The sequence below is a fragment of the Ranitomeya variabilis genome, chromosome 2 (genome assembly GCF_051348905.1).
Source record: "Ranitomeya variabilis isolate aRanVar5 chromosome 2, aRanVar5.hap1, whole genome shotgun sequence".
In the NCBI taxonomy this organism is placed as follows: Eukaryota; Metazoa; Chordata; class Amphibia; order Anura; family Dendrobatidae; genus Ranitomeya; species Ranitomeya variabilis.
This window is the reverse complement of record NC_135233.1, coordinates 310993908-311014523: the sequence shown is the minus strand read 5'-3', so window position 1 is coordinate 311014523 and position 20616 is coordinate 310993908. Positions and strand designations below refer to the sequence as shown.

The 20616-nt window shown below is 45.4% G+C and overlaps 1 protein-coding gene across 1 annotated transcript in view; it reads left to right on the top strand.

The window, feature by feature from the left end:
• The first annotated feature begins 32 nt into the window (after positions 1–32).
• Positions 33–20616, top strand: part of MAMLD1 (mastermind like domain containing 1) — a 256294-nt gene continuing 235710 nt past the window's right edge. The window contains exon 1 of the mRNA XM_077285235.1: positions 33–317. Within this exon, the coding sequence (XP_077141350.1) occupies positions 264–317 (54 nt within the window). The 5' untranslated portion in view covers positions 33–263. The remainder of the gene's footprint in view (positions 318–20616) is intronic.

Genomic DNA, 20616 nt, shown 5'->3' with positions numbered 1-20616 from the left:
GTAATTTAAAGCCCGGAGACTCCTCCTTGTAGTGAGGACTGTGGGCTGATGGAAATGTAGTGAGCAGTCTGAGACAGGCACTGGGTGAATCATTAGCCAACTGCCTCACTGGGATGCTTTTGTCTGGAGTCTAAAAGGAAAATATATACATTTACACAGACACTGCAATATCTGCCTCCTTCCTTCCTGACTGTCTCTTTTGATTTTGGGGTTTTACCAATAAACCAAAGTGGATGTAATATCTGGTGGATCTCCAGTCCAAAATGCTGCTGGTTTCCCAGCGCACAGAAGCACCACGCATGGAGCCCTATATACCAGTAAGTAACACGCAGTGCCTGTAGCTACACCTCTCCCTAAAGTGTCATTGTATCCGCTCCAAGTGTCATTGTATCCCATCATCCCAGACGACAAACCTCCGGGCTTGTGACTCGGACCATGAAGTGTCCGTCAAAGTGTGCAGTATGTATCTGAATAGGTTTACAGCGGCGAATCCATCGGCAAAGTGTGATCGGCAAAGGGTCGGACATGATTCCAGGGCTTGTCATTATATAATGAGCATTACCAGACTAAACAATTGCCAAAGCGTGACTGATCAGACTGGAAGAAGCGGCTATTATGGCTTATATAATGTGCAGCAGGGAGCAAGGACAGCTGCCCAGCGCCTGGATTATTGATAGCCGCCTGGCGAGCCGTGCTGCCTTATTTTACAGTTGCGGTCTTACTGAAATAATGTCTGAATTATCCTAGATTAATGCCGCCGACTGCACTGGGGCGCGGAGGGGGGGGGACTAATGGGATTAAAATTTGCCAATAAACTCCGTCTTGGAATATCCCTGTGTAAAGCGAAGGGTCTGCCTTATGCCCCCATGTTGCTGTATAGTAGCCACCGGTGGGTTGTGGAGGGGTTACACCGCCCAGGCTACATATGGGCTCGCACTACACTGTACTATTGGTACCAAGTCCCCCATTCATAGTGCAGCCTGGTCATCTGGCACAGTAATAGGCAGAATGACTTCATTTGATGCCATTCTACGCAGGTCACAGGTCACCGCAGTGTCACCAGGAATAGAGACCACAAGACTTCTGCAGTGCAGATCTGCCGCTAGCCATTCTGTATTAATTGTAATTGCCATACTCGGCTTTTCCATGTTCTCGTTTCATACCATGAGTAGGATCAATGGAGCATGTGCTAATGCAGCAGGTACACCCCTCCATAGCCAGTTATTGTGAGCTTTTGTAAGCTGAGGACTTTGATAAATGCGACGCCTCCTCTGCTTTGGTAAAGTGACACCTGCCTTGCAGACTTGTATTGTCAACCAGTGGTGAGGCTGGAGCTGATGTGCTGGAGTCCTGTCCAGCAGGGGGTGAATGTGTGTTTTGTGTGCTCAGCTAGCTGGGATTACGTGATGATCATTGTGTGCCTTGTATGAATGTGAATGTGGCAGAGCTGAGTTTGTCAGGCGCAGCAGAGTTGAATTTGTCAGGCGTATCAGGGCTGAGTTTGTCAGGCGCAGCAGGGCTGAGTTTGTCAGGTATAGCAGAGCTGAGTTTGTCAGGTATAGCAGTGCTGAATTTGTCAGGTATAGCAGGGCTGAGTTTGTCAGGCGCAGCAGGGCTGAGTTTGTCAGGTGCAGCAGAGCTGAGATTGTCAGATGCAGCAGGGCTGAGATTGTCAGATGCAGCAGAGCTGAGTTTGCCGTTTTTAGCAAATCACCTAGTGAGGGCTCAATGTTTTAACATATGATCTTCTGTAAACCAATTGCAGATACTTATCCAATCCAAATGTTGAAATGTTGCCCCCTCTCCCCACCAAAATGGGTAACTCCACCTTTGCTCCATTACAGCACAGTTTGTAAGCAGAAGGCCAGTATGTATACATATGTATGTGAGCGTTCCCAGGCCAGGGACGGACGAGCTGCGGCACTGATCACACAGGCAGACATTTTTCGATACTTTCTGTCACTAATCCCATTAAGATCACAAATGGAACAATAGATTGCAGCCGCTGGCAAGTATTGATGGTAGACCTCGCATTTCGTGTCCCTTATTGCATTGGTTTGCTCTGGCGCTGAACGCGTTAATAGTTGGTGTTCCTGCAGCTCATCGCAGGGCCAGGAGAAATAGATTTTGTTGCAAGGAAAACACCCTCGGAGCCTCCAGACACAGTGTGGGAGCCTGGAGCCGGCTCATGTTTTTTAAAACTGGTTTCTTTTCCCCCACCCACTCATTGATTAACCCCTGCCTGGCTGCGGCGTACAGTGAGGCGGAGCGCCGCACAGGAAGGAGGGTGCCGGGGTTAACGCTGTGATTCCCTGGTGGCTGTCCTCTAGGAGTCAGTGGCAGCGCCTGTCAGCCCATTGTGTACATTACACCCGCACATGGCGGCGCTTCCTTTCTATGTGAGGAGCATGTTCTGTACACTGAGCCTCCTGCTGCATTGTCCCTAGGAGCCGGCCAGCTCCATCGCATCCTACCTGCTGCATTGTCCCTAGGAGCCGGCCAGCTCCATCGCATCCTACCTGCTCCATTGTCCCTAGGAGCCAGCCGGCTCTATCGCATCCTACCTGCTGCATTGTCCCTAGGAGCCGGCCAGCTCCATCGCATCCTACCTGCTGCATTGTCCCTAGGAGCCGGCCAGCTCCATCGCATCCTACCTGCTGCATTGTCCCTAGGAGCCGGCCAGCTCCATCGCATCCTACCTGCTGCATTGTCCCTAGGAGCCGGCCAGCTCCATCGCATCCTACCTGCTGCATTGTCCCTAGGAGCCGGCCAGCTCCATCGCATCCTACCTGCTGCATTGTCCCTAGGAGCCGGCAAGCTCCATCGCATCCTACCTGCTGCATTGTCCCTAGGAGCCGGCCAGCTCCATCGCATCCTACCTGCTGCATTGTCCCTAGGAGCCGGCCAGCTCCATCGCATCCAACCTGCTGCATTGTCCCTAGGAGCCGGCCAGCTCCATCGCATCCTACCTGCTGCATTGTCTCTACGAGCCGGCCAGCTCCATCGCATCCTACCTGCTGCATTGTCCCTAGGAGCTGGCCAGCTCCATCGCATCCTACCTGCTGCATTGTCCCTAGGAGCCGGCCAGCTCCATCGCATCCTACCTGCTGCATTGCCTCTAGGAGCCGACCAGCTCCATCGCATCCTACCTGCTGCCTTGTCCCTAGGAGCCGGCCAGCTCCATCGCATCCTACCTGCTGCATTGTCCCTAGGAGCCGGCCAGCTCCATCGCATCCTACCTGCTGCATTGTCTCTAGGAGCCGGCCAGCTCCATCGCATCCTACCTGCTGCATTGTCCCTAGGAGCCGGCCAGCTCCATCGCATCCTACCTGCTGCATTGTCCCTAGGAGCCGGCCAGCTCCATCGCATCCTACCTACCTGTTGGCTTTGGAAAGGTGCAAGTTTTTCTGCAATTATTTAACCTTGAAGTTAATGCTATGTCTGAAAATAAAAAATATTCCTATATTATGTGGTCCAATTCAGGAATTTATTCCATGGCGCTTTACAAGGAATTTTTTGGATATCCTACAAAATGAATTTGTGGCAGTGACAGGGTGCCTTGCTAATAATCCCACCACCTGTGCTGTAAGGAGACCCTGAATACAGCGCCTGTTTTAGGCCTTGAGGACCGGACTCGAGAATCACAATCAACTGATTTTCAGGATTTCGATGTGATTCTATCGAGTTTTCTAGAATTTTACATGGGACTGCAAGCATTATCGTAACATTTGATAAACGAGAATTAAGAGTTAACAGGTTTAGCTCTGCTACATCTGCAACATGCTGGTGAACTACAGCACCCAGCGCAGCACAGAAGATGGCAGAGTTATGAGTGTTGAGTGATCAGTTGTTTTTTAAGACCTCCAGACATTCCAGGGAAAGTTTTATCAGATCAGTGATGAAAGTGTTGATAACTCATATTTAGTCTTCTGGTGCCAGCAGTGCAATTAAAGTCCCTGCAGAAATGACCTGGATGGTTTGTGAAGAAGGGTCCCCGAGTCCCAGCGGTGCCAGGCAGTAAGTTTGCCCCCCATCCCCTAGTCCCAGCGGTGCCAGGCCCTCGGATCACAGTCTTGGCCTTTGTCAATGTGGCATCCTGCAGCTAATCCGTCTATATCTGGAGAGTGGGGCCAATCCTTATTGACACTCCCATGGAAAATAGGCTGGCAGTCATGGAAATAAAAAAAAACTTTTTTTTTTCCTTTTCTCTTTATTGCCGCCGATAACGTCCTGACACGGTATCACAAAGCCATGCCTTGTTTTATTAGGCTATTATTGAAAAGCACACAATGCAGGATGCTAGTATGGGGCAGCCATTTATTCCATGATTGGACTTGTTGCTATTATTGGCTGAGCGGTCATTGCCGGCCGCCTGATACCTCCCTGATCTATTCCTCATACACCATAGGATGGCCCAAGTTATGGTAACCTTGTATTCAGAGCAATGTCAGCGCTTCCTGTTTATCCCACTGGAAATCCTGCATTTATGATGGTTCTGCCCACAAAGTACCTGCCTGAGGCCGCCATACACATTAGGTACCTGTCGCAGGCAGTCTAGGGCCCCTTACCTATAACCCTTTTAGACATGTACAGACCCTACCGCCCCTACACTCCACCAAGCTCTGCAGGAGAAGAGTGGGATAGATTGCTGCCAGTACACTAGTAACAAAAGGATTGGGCATATCGAAATCCAGCTGCCCCATCCTTCTCTCCAGCCATGTGCTGGTGATAGTGTGGGTAAGGGACTCTTTACACAGCAAGATTATCAGGGACCAATGTTCTTAGGAATACTTGTTCCACAATAATTTTATAGTCAGCCTGATCGGCGGTTGTTTATTGCCCCAAGTCGTCCTGTGAACACGGACATTAAGTCTCCATACGTATTAGTCTGACAGTCCTATTAATATCAACAGGTTCAGCAACATTAAAGTGGATTTGTCACTAGGTTTCACAATACAAACTGTATACATTATTAAGTAGAGCTCTTGGACCATATGAGACTGGTGTATTTACTTTGAAAATCTATCTCAGATTAGCTGTATCATCCTGATATTAAAAAAAGCAGTGAGAGAGCTTCTGAGTCCAAGTGTATTATTATCATTACTAGATGGTGGGCCGATTCTAACACACCGGGTATTCTAGAATATGCATGTCCACGTAGTATATTGCCCAGCGACGTAGTATATTGCACAGCCACGTAGTATATTGCACAGCCATGTAGTATATAACAGCCTGCGTAATATATTGCACAGCCCACGTAGTATACTGCACAGTGACGTAGTATATAGCACAGGCCACGGATTATATTGCCCAGGCACGTAGTATATTGCCCAGGCACGTAGTATATTGCCCAGCCACGTAGTATAGTATATTGCCCAGCCACGTAGTATATAGCACAGGCCACGTAGTATATACTCACCTTCCGTCCGCAGCTGTCGCCGCCGCATGTGCTGCGCTGTTTTTTGCTGTCGCGACCGTCATCACTGACCGCGGCCGCTAATTTAGTCCCCGGCTTTTGGCAGTGGTAGGCCCAACAGTGCCCATGGTCCCGGCCGGCTCCGCCCTCCTCATGGTGACTAAATTAGCAGCCGCGGTCAGTGATGACGGCCGTGACAGCAGAAAACAGCGCAGCACATGCGGCATTGACAGCCGCGGACGGAAGGTGAGTACGGTATATATCCATTGGTCGCGGCCCCTTTGCAGCGCTTCTGGCCGGGCCTGTACGGAGTGGGCGGGGACTTGCTCTGAATACTTCCTGGCCTCCCCTGCCCTTTTGTCTATGCCCACTGGCTGGCCGCGACCAATGAATATCCGAGACAGACAGACGGAAGTGACCCTTAGACAATTATATATATAGATTATTTATGATTATTATAGGGCCATTTATTCATTTATTCCATGGCGCTTTACATGTGAAAACTGGTGTACATAATAAAAAACTAGTACAGTAATCTTAAACAATACAAGTCACCGACTGGTACAGGAGGAGAGAGGACCCTGCCAGCGAGGACTCACAAGCCAGAAGTGTATGCAGTCTGCAGCTTGTACTGAGCAGCGTGAGACCTCAGCAGAGAGGTGGTACACTGAGGAGCTGTCAGTGAGGACAGGTGGGCAGAGATTGAGTTTGATTTTTCTAAAGAATTATTACAGCAATTTTGACATGGCTCTTTAAAGTAAATACACCAGACTCATCAGGTCTAAGAGCTCTACTCAATAATGTGTAGAGTTGGTATTATGAAATCTGATCAGCGATCTCCTATAACCTGACATGTATGGCCAAATGTAAAGTGTATGAGTATTGAGCTCACCTACCATAAATTAAATAGTAGACTTTACCCATCATGTATTGTAGCGCCCCCACTGCCGCAGGGCCGAGGGGTACCCGGTACCGGGCCTCTGAGTCTCTGCTCTGGGGTTGTCACGGTGGCTAGGCCCGGTCCGTGACCCTGCCGAGGGGCGTACGGTCCCTAGATAAGTATGAATGATGGTGGTGGTGAGGCTGTGGTGCGATGCAGTAAATAACGAGGACACCAGGTTGCAGTCTCTTTACCTCTTTACTGAAGATCTCTGGGTCCTCAGTCCGGAATCCGGATAACCAGGCTACGCAAGTCCGGCCAGTCCAATGGCACCTCCAGAGTTCTCTTCACAGGAGGAAATCTGTGCCTTCCTTCTAGCGCTATGTGTTGCGGTCCTTCCCTGCTGTGCTTACAGAAAGTCCCCACAACTGTTGTGTCTGTTTCTTAAGTTCCCTCACAACTCGATTAGATGATGTTCTGCTAATCCTCCGTCCCTCCCTGGTGTTCTGGTTGGGACGGCACCCGTTTGACGGGTAGGCTCGGAGCTCTTCCGGGACCCTAGAGTCGCCCCTCTCCACAAGTTGCCCCCCCAAGACTGCATAGGTGATTTGAGTTAGACAGCCCGCCTTAGACTGACTGTCCTGCCGCTGTTTAGAGTATTGCTTGAAGCTGGATGTTGAGATACCCTCTCGGCGTTCCGGCCACCGGTAGTGCGCCTCAGTAGGGTGTTGCTTCGGTCTTACAGCACGACCCCTACTGGTATTCTCCTATTGCTTGATCTCGTTTCTCACTCAGCACAATCTATCTCGCTTCTGATCCTTTCTTGGGCACCGCCACTATCCTGAGCAGGCACGGTCCCGTTACGTTCGTTCAAGTTGCCAAGCCTCTGTCAGGATCCCACCCCTGACAGAGACCCTACTGTATCTTCCCCCACAACACCCTCTGCCACAAGGTGTTGCCTGGTTCCAACCCAGTCAGCTTTCTGATCTAACTTCCTGCCTGACCCCCAGTTTACCCACTATGGTGGGGAGTGGCCTAATGAATAGAACCCTTAGCTCCCCCCGGAGGCCCGACTGTGAAATGTATTGGTGTCTGTGATACCTGATCAGATGAACTCCTTCAGTGCCATCAGACGCACCATAGCTCCCCTTAGTGGCGGAGCCACAGTACTGCAACGACCAGGACTCTGGGGCGCTGCAGTATTATTTTATTGGTCGCCATATTGGCTGGGACTGGCTTTCCACAATCAGCAGATTTCTATGACGGCTCCAATATTAAACGGGTTATCTATAATGAGACAATCCCATTAAATACCAATCTATTACCATAACATTAATATTATTCTGAGCAGCCAAAATCCGCAGGTCCCCGGGAAATCTTGAATGTGGACAGACAAGGTATTGGTTCCTTATGTGTGTCTGAAGGGAAGAGGCCCATACTCGGAGCCCTAAGATGTGCTTCCTGTCCACCCCCACTGCCTTATTTCTGAGATCAGTGTCAAGGGACCAGATGTAACAATATAGTCCAACAGGAAATTAGAAAAAAACAATTATTCCGCTTATCAAATATATTCCTTAATAGAAGGAAATTGATCTCTTTGGCCACAACCTTGGGATTATACCCAGATAACCATCAAAGAAAAACAATAACAATACATTTGCATACAGGGGTCTGTTCTGTAAAATGATACCAATTTATATAATCCCTGTTATGTAATAAAGTATCTGAACCTCATTTATTACAGTCATATATGGTTTTCTCTTTGAATTGCTTTTCTGTATATATTTCTATGGTGTGTGGTTTTTTTTATGTGTATTAATGCTACAGTCCCACACAACTTGATATTGAGTATTATGAGGCACAGTAGGCTTCTGCCTATGGACTGCAGAGTTTGTGGGGCAACTTTTTTTTTTTACAAAATAAATATATCAGGTAAAGTCTGGTCTAATTTGACTAGTTTGTTGAAGGGTTACGTAATTAAAAGCAAACTATTTTATTAACTTGCATTGTATTAGACAATTAGGGCTCATTTCCACATGCAAGGCACACGTCCGTATCTCGCATGTGGAAACCAAGCTCTGGCGCCGGCACTTTGGAGCGGAGCTGTGCAGCTCCATGTGTTCCTATGCGGCCGCACGCTCCACTCTGGAGTGCCGGCTCCACAGCTTGGTTTCCACATGCGAGATACGGACGTGTGCCTCGCATGTGGAAATGAGCCCTTAAGTGGCATATGAGACGTAGTTAGGTGGGGGTGTTTAACCGAGAAAAAATGGTTGACTTCTAACTACTTTTTTTTAGCACTCTCAGTCTGCTAGTCTCTCATTAGTAAACTGCTCAGTACCTGGGGCGAATTACAAGAGAGCCCTTTCCCCATTTCCTCTTCTGGGAGGAATGATTCTAGTTGGTCAAAGTAGGACTGTTAAAAGTATAATCAGTGCAATGAAAAAAAAATGCAGTATATGTAAACGGTCTTAAAGCGGATCTGTCTTTAGATTTTACTATACAAACTGAAAACATTGGTAAATAAATAAATCTCTTAGACCTGATGAGGCTCGTGTATTTACTTTGAAAGTACATGTCAGATTGTCCTCATAATCCTTTTTAAAAATAGACTTAAAACACTAATTTAATATTAGGTGGGAAAAATTGGCAAAATTATCACACAGCCATTTTGACATGGATTTAAATAGAAAGTACATCGGCCTCATCAGGTATAAGACATTTACACTACTCACAAAAAGTTAGAGATATTTGGCGAAGTTTCAAGATGATCCTAAAATGGACTGTAACCTTTTCAGGTGAACTTTATGTGACCGTCTCTAAACTTCATGCACACGTCCAACTGTTTGATGTTTCTGTACTTTTTGCACAACTTGCTGTTTTCAGACAAAGAGCTTAATGGTAAAACTCAGAGCATCCATGAATCGGCCAATGCATTGCAGGGTTCAGTCAGAAATGGTATTTGGTCCTTCAGCCTCACCCACAATGATGACCCCTTCATGGTGAACCATGCCCCTCGGAACCGGATGATGAACGTTCCACAACTCAAGTGTCACGTCAGTGTCACCATTTACATCAGCGTGGTCCCAGATGACCAGGCACGGGCATCATCGTCGTGCATCGGCCAGGGAGCGTCTACACACTGGAGAGGAACCAGTGCTGTTCACTGAGCAGAAATGATGGCCACCAGCGATGTTGGAGATGTCAAGGAGAGCGCTCTGCACCAGCCACTGTTGGCCACCAAAGCCTTCCGTGTTGACGTGTTACGGTGTGGCTAGGGTGGCTAGTTACTACAGAACTGCCCTACACCTTGTGAATGGCACAGTGACAAGCCCCTACTACTCCAATAACATCATGGCTCCAGTCATTGTGCCTCTGCACGAACACTACAGGCCTAATTACACCTTCATGGATGCTCATTGAGGTCGCATCATTAGCGAAGGGTTCCTGGAGACTGAGGTACCTCAAATGGAGTGGCCTGCCCTTTCTCCAGACCTGAATCCCATAGAAAACCTATGCGATCAGCTGAGTGACCATGTAGAGGCTCGAAGCTCTGTACCCCAGAACCTCAATGTCCTGAGGGACACCCTTCAAGAAGAGTGGGATGCCAAGCCTCAGACAATAACTCCACTTGTGAAGAGCAGAAGATGTCATCATCAAGCAGTAGGCCACAGGACAAGTTATTGAGACATTTTTTGAGGGTTCAGTTGCGAGCCGCAAGGTACCACGACTGCGATAAACAAGGCACAAAAATCCAACTCTTTCTGGCTTGTCGCAGTGGTGGCACGCTGCTGGTCCCAATGTGACATCATTCACTGCTTTTACTGCGGCAGAGAGCAATCTTTGACCGCGTGACCTGCTTTGCTGCCAAAGTCTACGTGTATCTGCAGTTCAAATATTCTTCTTCTAGTGCGAATAAATAGAGGATTTTTAGTGGGTCGGACTTATAAAGGATACCTCTTTTTCAGGCATTTTCTGCCTGGAATCTGTCCCAAAAAAACTGCAGATAAACTGCCACATAAAAATAAACAATTAAAAATTTGCAGCATGCTGCGAATGCATCCATTGATTGAATTGGACTATACAAGTCTATGGGTGTGCGTGTGAAACATCGGACTGCACTCGGATGTCATCTGAGTGCAGTCCAACATCCGCCGACACATAGAATGGAGAAATTAAGTTCTCCGTCTTCTCCGTACCTGTGCTGTGATTCTTTCACGTGAGAGAATCGGATTAGACTAAGGTGACACTCGGCTCAAACTCTCACAGAGTTGTATCTGAGTGACATTAGCATAATTGGTCCAATTCTCTCGCATGAAAGAATCGACGGCCTTGTGACCCCAGCCTTAGGGTAGGTTCACACGACCGATTTCTCCGCATCCAGAAAAACAGTCCAATTATTGTGATGAGACTTTGATCAGGGTTTCATCAGACTTTGACTAGAGTGTGGTATGAGTGTCATCAGCTTTGTCTCTGACGTAGAGAGGGAAAAAAAAAAGTTTCTCTACGTTCTCCATTTTGTCAGTCGGTGAAAATCGGTCTGCACTCAGATGGCATCAGAGTGCAGTCTGTTGATTTTCACGGACCCATAGACTTGCATTGCTGATTTTGATCTGACATAAGGATCAAAATCAAACATTTCTCCGATTGTTTTCTGCAGAACAAAATCAGACGTGTGCACATAGAATGTCATAGTTCCGAGTGCTATCCGTGAAAGCCGCAGATAGCACTCGTGTGCATGAGCCCTTACAGTGGATATCATAGACTTTTTTGAGCAGATAAACTGGTGTAAGGAGACCACCCCTTTCTTTTCTGGCTCACAGTGTGGTCCCAAGCCAGAAACCCCTCCTTATGTCGGCCGTGAACAATAATAACCCTTTAGACTCACAGTAAGGATTCCAGCCCTTGTGTGTGAAGTTTACAGGGCACTTAAGAGTGACTAAGTCGATGTTCTGTAGGGAGGCACCCGGCTGCGGCACGGCCCATCTTCACTGGCTCCCGTAAAGGTCTTTAGTGGTTTTGTTCTTTGCTGCGTTCATTCCATTAGAATGGCGAGAATAATGATAATTACCATTAGAATCGTGGACGCCCAAAGTCGCATTAGTGGTCAAAAGTAAGACGTCGTCGTCAGCTAATGTTCAGCATGTGACTGAGTAAAACCGGAGGAAGGAGCGGCCGAAGACGCAGGCTGCGATGGTCCTCCTCTAAGGTGGGAGACATTAGAAGACTACACCTGTCTCACCATTCTGAAGATCGAACCCTCCGCGGACCTGATATGATGACGGTTCAGCTCGGAGCGGTTTTAGTCAGTTTAACCCTTCGCTGCTCCCCCCGTCCTCACCTTAAACTTGGGGTAAAAGGTGAATTAATATGACTTGCCCTCTCTTGAACGATCTCTAATGTTTGTGTCTGTTCCTATATAAATAGACGCCGCCATCGTCTTTGTTTCCATGACACTGGCGAAGTCTTTTGAGATCCCTTCCCATAATTCGGCCCTCCTCCCTACCGTCTGCACCGGCTAAGAATCTGGATTTGCATGAGAAACAGTGCGGGCGAGGAGGGGTAATTCAGGGGAACGACATCTGACTTTTTGGGTGTTCTTTGCTTCGAAAAACCGGCATAAGAAGTGAAACAGAAGAGAAAAAACAACATATTCTCAGAAAAAGGAGCAAAGAAACCAAAGAATACTCCGAAGACACAAGAGAATTAAGAACGCAGCCCTATATAGACATTTTATAATAAACGCCCAACACATAAGTCCTACTTGTAAGATGGGTTTCTAAGAAAGCAGGGGGACAACCAGCACTGGAGAGGTCTCGGGTCTGCATAGTTTTGTAGTTATGGAGTGTATTACTTGGCGGGATTATTTTATTTATTTATTTATTTAGTTCTAGGAAGGAAATGTAGCTAAGAAAAGTTCTAAAAAGTAACTTTTACCGTCTCGTGTAATACACAGCGCGTTTCGCAGCCCGGTAAGGGTTACTGTGCTGCAGATGGGAAAGAGTTAAACGCTAAGCTGTTGAGACATGAGCAACCGCATAGGATAGGCTCTTGCCATAAATAGGCTTATTTCCCTACCAGTTTCCTGTTGCTGTGGTCATGTTGCCTTCGTGTGTCCTTTTCATGGCAAATCTCCATGTCCGTTACATAAAACTTCTATTGAGCATGCAGGGAGTTGCAGCCTCGCTGGCTACACATTACTTTACTGCATGTTACTTGTAATAAATTCCCCCCCCCCCATGCTGCTGACCTTTGCAGCGTTTCACTGCCTTCACGTCAGTACACCGGCACCGACAGGCACGACAGACTGCTACGTATCATAAAGAAATTGTATTCTCTGACATTTACATTTGTCTGTTTGTCTTCAGCTGCAATGTATAAAATGAAGTGTGTAGAGGCACGAGTCTACAGATTATCCAGTGTCAGTGTTCATGGGTCACTCGTGATCTCCTCGCTGGGTTCTGGAAATGTCCATTAAGCTCTTAAAGGGAATTTGATAACCATTGTGGGTGGCTCAGTGGTTAGCACCGCAGCCTTACAGCACTAGGGTCCCACCAAGGACAACATCTGCAAGGAGTTTGTATGTTCTCCCCATGTTTGCGTGGGTTTCCTCCGGGTTCTCCGGTTTCCTCCCACATTCCAAAGACATACTGATAGGGAATTTAGATTGTGAGCCCCAATGGCGACAGTGATGATAATGTTTGTAAAGCGGGGTGAAATTAATGATGCAATAAGGAAAGAAAAATAAAATAATAAATATATGGACGTCATAGAGGAGTCAACTTGTTTGTGCCAAAAAAGGAGAGAAGATTATGTCAACTGTGACCTAATGGTGGTTATTAAGCTTCTTGCACCTTTGCAGATCCAAGTGTATGGGCTATCAGGTGGCACACTTACTATGGAGACCCCAAATGATGGAGCAACAGTGATATTTCTCTTAGATGAAAAGCATAGAATATGCAGTGAATATATATGGTGGCATTATAGTTCCCCATTGATGTCTATGGGTGGCCTGCTACAGCTCTTGACTATATGAAGCTGTAATACTGTAAGGTCTAATTGCCCCTATACACATTGATAAAAATGAAAAGCTTCAGTCAAAACACTCATGTGAATGGTTTTATTAGCTAGTCAATCTCAGGCATCATTAAGTCGACCATGTTTGACTTTTTCTGCCATAAGTCGGAGGACAGAACATGTGTTCAAAGAACAATTGTTCCTCCATGAACAATCGTCTATTAGAAGAATATTCCCAGAAAGATCACTCATTTTCCCAGCCGGTGTTACTGAACTTGTATACCTAGGTTGCATGACTATAACGGGGTTTTATGTGCATGGCTGTGTCGGCATTATGATCGTTCGTTAAATGAACGTTCAACCGACTACTTTAATCTGTTAGGTCTTTAGGGTTTCTGCTCCAACAAGACAGATGTCACCAACATGGGATTTCCTTCTTTATGCAACAATCCAACAAAATCAATAGATTTGGCAAAATGAAAATCAACCTGTTATTGTGACAGCCATTATTGGTTGCATTGTGACTTGTCTTCGTAGACTTGGTGTCACAGCCATCGGTGCCTTCTCCTGGAGGCTAGGCGCATGGGACTCTAGTTTCTCTTGGCCACAAACTCACATCTGATTTGCAATCAAAATGAAGACAAAGAGATTCTTAACATATATTACAAAATGTGTAAATGAAGATATTAAATACTTGTTTTATTAATTAAAACTATTGTACGCGTGATGCCATTGTGTGTAAGAATATCGGTCTGGTTGGGTGCTAAAGCTGGAAATCTCCATACAGGGATTAACAAGGGGGCCTGCTCTGTGTTTTATGCTAACACCCCCTTCTCTCTGTACAATTCACATCCTTCCGTTCTGTACTTTTCTGGAGTGAGATATTAAAGAGCAAAGCTGCTGATGTGAGAGTTTTAACATATGGTGCCTCCATGAAAGGGGACTCGAATTGGCCTTGAACCTGTCGGACTGCCCAGCTGCTTTCTGCCGGCAAGAACAGCTAATCAGCTTTTTACTTAAAAAAGAGTCGTCTCCTTGGCAGATTCACTCATGCCATCATTTTCTGTAGGTCTGGTAGAAGACATCACCTTATCTACTAGCGCTGACTATTTAAGCCGCATGCAGCCTATGACTGGTGTATTGTGTGCCGTAGTAGTGAACATGGTGGATGCGCTGAGAATCACATTTCTATCAATGAGAGTCCATCATTGATGTTTAATTTGTATGTATAGAGAATATAAATTATTTGCTGCCAGGTAAGTGCATCAATGTATGCAAGTTCTTAAAGGGAACTGGTCACATTGAACATACGTTCCTATCTGTGGGCAGTGTGAGAAGGAGAACTTGAATTTATTTGGTTTAAAGGGGTTGTCCGGCCTTGGGGTACAGGTCTGAAGCCACTCTATGACTATGATTCGCCCATGCCAGGAGTGGGCAGTGTGCAATTTGCATACTTCAGGCCACATTCTGACTAGTCGTGTCTCACCTCTCTCAATACTCCGGCGTTGAGTGAGGCCGTGTATGTCTAGTCGGCATGTATGTAAAGCGCATACTTGCGGTGATGCTCCCGACATCAAAGAATCCTCACAGTGTGAAGAGCATAGAGTGACTGCAGACTTGTACACTAAGGCTGGACAACGCCTTTAAATTCCTGCTAAGGAGTCCAGTGGGCGGTCCCAGTTAGGAATTATTACATGCACCATAGCTGATGCAAAAACTATTTTTGGCAAGCAATGAATGGCATCACGTCAATCATTAAACCGCTATTCCCGCAATTGTAAGCCTCACTACATGCGGTACTCAATATTTGCAATAATAAAAAAGCCCATAACATGATTTCTAAGTAATCACTACAAAAATATCCCAGGTAATCTATTTACGGTTTGCCATTAGTTGTGCCGATTTATGCAGATGATTAATATTGCCAGAACTCCACTACTGTCTGTGCTGTGTCTATCCTAACAGTATATAGGGCAAAGAATGTACAATTGTGTTGTCATCTATAAAATGGATGTACAGTGCAAAGCATGATTCAGACCGAGGAACTACAGGTGAAAACAACAAAATGCACAGTACGTGTCTTAAGGTGCCTTCCATATGGGACTGAGCTACTAATAGCCCCTGGGCCCAATAATTGGCCGTCCCGCTGTTTTCTCCGCAGCCAAACACCAAGATCAGTGGGGATTAGGGTTGAGCGAAACGGATCGTTCATTTTCATAAGTCGCCGACTTTTGGTAAAGTCGGCGTCTCATGAAACCCGACCCGATCCCTGTGTGGGGTCGGCCATGCGGTACGCGATCTTGGTGCCAAAGTCGCGTTTCGTATGACGCGTTTAGCGCCATTTTTTTAGCCAATGAATGAGCGTGGGCAGAGTGATGACATAGGTGTTAGGGGAGTGAATGCCTATCATCATGTTATCGCTTGTGCGCAGTAGGGATTTGGAATGTGCAATACGAAATTTTCTGTGCTGGGACGGAGGGGGGAGAGAGAGAGAGAGAGAGAGAATTAAAAAAAAAAAAAAAAACATACCCATTGACGTGCATAGGGTTTCGTGTTCCGGCCGATCCTCGACTTTGCGCAGTAATCGGCCGATTTCGCCCGACTCGACTTTTCCAAAAGTCGGGTTTCGCGACACATGACTCGACCCTAAAAAAGTCAAGGTCGCTCACCCCTAGTGGGGATACTCACCGGCGGAACCCTATGAGAGGACTACAGCGCGATTTGTTTCTTTATAATAGCCTGCACCTGGGGATTAACATTTAATGGAAAGGGACAACCCCTTTAAGTTAAAATGACCAAATTCTGGGATATCCCCTTAATTACTTCTCATGAAACGCCATCAAAAAACTATATAAAACTAGTTATGCATTGTGCTGCAGAATTCAATAGAAATGAGTCATGTAAGAAACATTTGCTATGCTGCACATATCAATTATATGTTACGGAGCTGGAAGCGCATAATTAGTGAATGCAGCAAAAATACAACTGTGAAGCTTGTTTTCTATTCTCAGTGTGCAATTTATAAGGATAGATTTTGCATATATGGTTAGGATCAGAAATATTTGGACAGTGACACAAGTTTTGGCATTTTAGCGGTTTACCAAAACATACTCATTGATTACAATTTTGTAATCAATATTGTCTTAAAGAGCCGACTCTCAGCCGTAATTTGAGGGGAATCACCTCCTAATTGGAGTAAGGAGGAACTACAGCTCTATAATATGTAGCTGCCTCTTTTTCAAAGGACCAAAGGTAATTGGACAGACAATTACCCCAAAGCTCTTTAATAGGCGGCATGGGCTATTCCCTCATTAAAATATCATCAATTAAGCAGGTAAAAAGTCTGGAGCTGATTCCAGGTATGGCATTTGCATTTGGCATCTGTTTTTCTGTTGGCATAATATGAACCCTCGCTTTTTTGAGACTTTTTATTGAGGCCATCTTTAATGTCAGAGGACAGCAGAGCTCAACTGAACACTTCTGCTTCTACGGTTTAGCAAATGGTGGGGTTCACAGCACCCAGACCCCAACAATTCATAACAGTCCAGACACATTAAAAGTTTTTAGAAAAGTTAGTTACAAATGTCATTTAATGCCTGGATTACTGTGCACAATAATTGATAAATGGCTTCTAACTTATCGTTATTTCATATGTGAATTGTGTATATTTTATATTATCTTTCTTTCGTCATCCTAAATATGGGGAATATTCTTGCTAAAATTGCAGTGACTGGGTGCAGTAGTTATGTAATTGACCTGCATGAAACTACTTTCTCCTTGTTGGTACACGCCTCAAATGGCAGGAAACTGACAAACAGATGTGGACATAGATTAGTAGTTTAAGCTGAAAGGAATGGTTGAGGTTTTTCTGCCAACCATTGCTAACCTAGATCCAAAATGGTGGCATTTCATATACATTGCTTTTTTTTTTAAATAGAGATATCGTAAAAAAAATCCGAAACATGAGAATCCTGGAAAAAAATGGTAAAAAAGCGTGTTTGTGCTTTATAGTTATAAGTGTCAATCACAGCTTGTTACACTCCGTGATATCATTTCTGACTTCACTTCTTTTCCACATGTAAGATGCGTCATCCTCTTCTCCAACTCCTCCTGCACTTGTCTTATCTGCCAGACTTGAGCTCTGTAGCGTCTCCCCCTCGTCCGATATTTCAGGGTACAGACGTACTGAGCCAGAAGTGTTTCTGTGCACTTTGACTATGTGGAACATTAACCTTTTTTCAGGTTGATGATGCGTTACAAAGCAGATCTTGTGGAAAAACACTTAGAGATACATAAACAAGCGGTATTTTAATCCTGTTAAGGAATATTAGCTTGAAGCTCCAGTCTGGTACGCTTTGTCTGACATGAATCTGAATGCTATGTTAGGTCGATACATTGTTTGACCAGTAGGGGAAGGTTTCATAGGATCAGTGCTATGGTATATGTTGGCACTATATGAAGAAATAAAAAAAATAGGATTCTGTCCTTTTTTTTGTACTTGTTGGAAACAACCAACCATTAGGTATTATACACATCCAATCCAATCCGATTCCTCCTGTAAGCGGAGACACAGGTTTAACAAGTCAGGGAACATCCTGATTTTTTCTTAGTTAAAAGGGTTATCCACTACTCGGACAACCCCTTATCAATCCTTTTAAAATAACACCACTTTTACTCCCCTCCGGTGACGGCGCGCTTCCAGTGGTGTCAGCACTGTCTCTCCTGACAATCGCGTAACAGTGTGACATCACGTGATCACTACGGCCAATCGGCGGTTGCGTCACTCGCCCCACCTTCAGACATATCACATACATCCAGAGGAATAGTCAGCAGCAGCGTTCACTTCCTCCAGATATAAGCGATTTGTCCAAAGGCGGGACGAGTGATACGACCGCTGATTGGCCACAGTGATCACATGATGTCATACCGTTACGTGATCCTTCGGAGAGCCAGTGTTGATACCGCTGAAACCACGCGGGCACTGGAGGGGAGTATAAGTGCTATTATTTTAAAAGGGGGAAACATACAGATTGAGAAGGGTTTGGACTTGCCCTTTAATACAAGTGTTACATAGCTGTCTGGAAGCCCTTTTATTCTCTATTTAAACCTGCAATCCAAATATATATGTCTATAAAGATAAGATAGAAAAATGCCTGTTAGCCCAATGGTTGTTCAACCAATAACTATCCTATATTTTTAAAGGGAGTCAGTCAGCACAAAATGACTGTTGAAATCAAGCACAGGCACACGGTGCACTCTTGGGAGTGGCCATACAGTAGCCATACAGTGGCCATACAGTTCGGCGCACCATCCCACTTAAGTGTTTGCCTTCTATTCCTGTCTTCCTCTTCCTTGAGCTTTAGAAGAGCCAGAGAAGGGTGAAGAATGATGAAAAATAAGTAGGAGGGAAGATGCACCAAATTATTTGGCCATACCAAGGGTCACTGTGCTAGGTTTGAATAGTCTGGTGGGCCAGTCCAACCCCGGATGCTCTCATAAGAGGATGTTCTGTACTAATCCATATATACCAGAGCTCTTTCCTGTAATGAGAAATGTACTTGTGTCAGTTGACGATGGAATATTTCTATTGACTGACCATAGGCAGAAATCTTGAAAACATTTGAGGAATCAATATGCAAAATTTATTAGAAAGTTGCATAAGTTTTCACTACACAAACTTTAGGCCCATTTCCATCTGAGGCCAGATGGAACCAGTTTAGATTTAATGTAGGTCTTGACCTCTCTGTATAGTTTGCAGTCTTGGTAAGAGTTAGTAAGCACCGTAAAATCACGACTGAAAAGGACCAGGATATTCCAGACACGGCCAATGTACAGTCCTGTTTTCCTGCTGCTGACGTCGAGCATGACAAAGATGTGCTGTGTGGGCTGAGACCAGAACGTCATAGAGTTTAAGCTCAACCAGGAAATGGCCTGTTGCTGAGAGGTGGAAAACAAACAAGACATCATAAAGTACGCGTCTCGCAGCTTAGAGCTTATCCCCTGCACATATCACTCCGTTGCCTTGGATTTATTCCACAGACAAAACTCCGTCAAGCTTAAAAATGTATTTGAAAATATTATTAATGTATTTATTTGTGTCATTGAACTTTGCATTTATAACTACAAGAAGTCACCTATAACGGTGTCGGACCGTGGCGCCAAGGGCCCACGAGTAACCCACCCCAGGGAGCCACTTTTCAGCTACATGCAGATGTGACATTATGCTCAATCACAAATGTGTGTAACGATGAGCGGGGTAGATTGTTACATGAATAAGATGTGAAGTGATTCATGTATATTGTGCCAAGTGCTGATCGCCCACTATGGCACAGAGGCCCACCAGAGGATTCTCCTGCTCTGCTGTGGGCCAGTCCGAGCCTGCCTATACAGAACCAGAGTGTTATTATAGGGGGTACATTGGTAGCAGTTCCTCCTGGATTCTAAACGGACCATAAAAATCTCCCACAGCCAAAGAAGGAACCTTCAAATGTTGGATAAGGGCTCTGGTATAGATTATGCCTTTACACTCTGAAGTTTTAATGAGGATTTTACCTCTATATTAAGATTATAGTCAACATCACCATTTTCTTCCTGAAGCAGAACCCCACCTGTCCATTAACTGGCATATAATTACGTTATATATTATAATATATGCATATATTATAATAGCTTGCAAAGTCAAAACAGAGACATTTAAGCCCCATTCCTAGAAGTATCCCCTAATTGCACTTTTTTATGCAATATTTCATAGACTACTCATTTTCTGAGGTTGTAAGATTGTCTCACCAAAATCAAGAGTATTGGCATGTATAGCTTGGCTCCAGGGAAGTCTAAGGGCTGAGCTGTAATAACATTGAAAATCTGTGAACAAGTGTGGCACTCTTGTTGGAAAAGGCAGTCATGTTTTTCTTACTTTGGACAGCACCATTAATGAGATGCAGTCCGCAAGATTTGTCACAGTTTTTTGACATCCAATGTATCTAGCAATTTGTTCCCAAAGTGTTGATTGCAGGATGGTGGGTACAGGCAAGAAAGACTGTCATGCCGGACATAAATATTAGATGGCTGTTGGCCGATTGGTAAGCAAGCAACTATTTCGGCCCACTCTCCCTTACACATGAGCATTTGTTCTGCTGAATGCTCCTGTGTTCTCCATGGGAAAGCTACTACCAGACATGAAAAAGTAGAAATTTCACACTGACCACTTGGGCTAACTTCCTGTAGTTTAAGGAAACAACACATGTAAAAGCCACAATAGTAAAATTACAGAGCTATCTTTTGACTTGAAGCATTTAATGAGGGG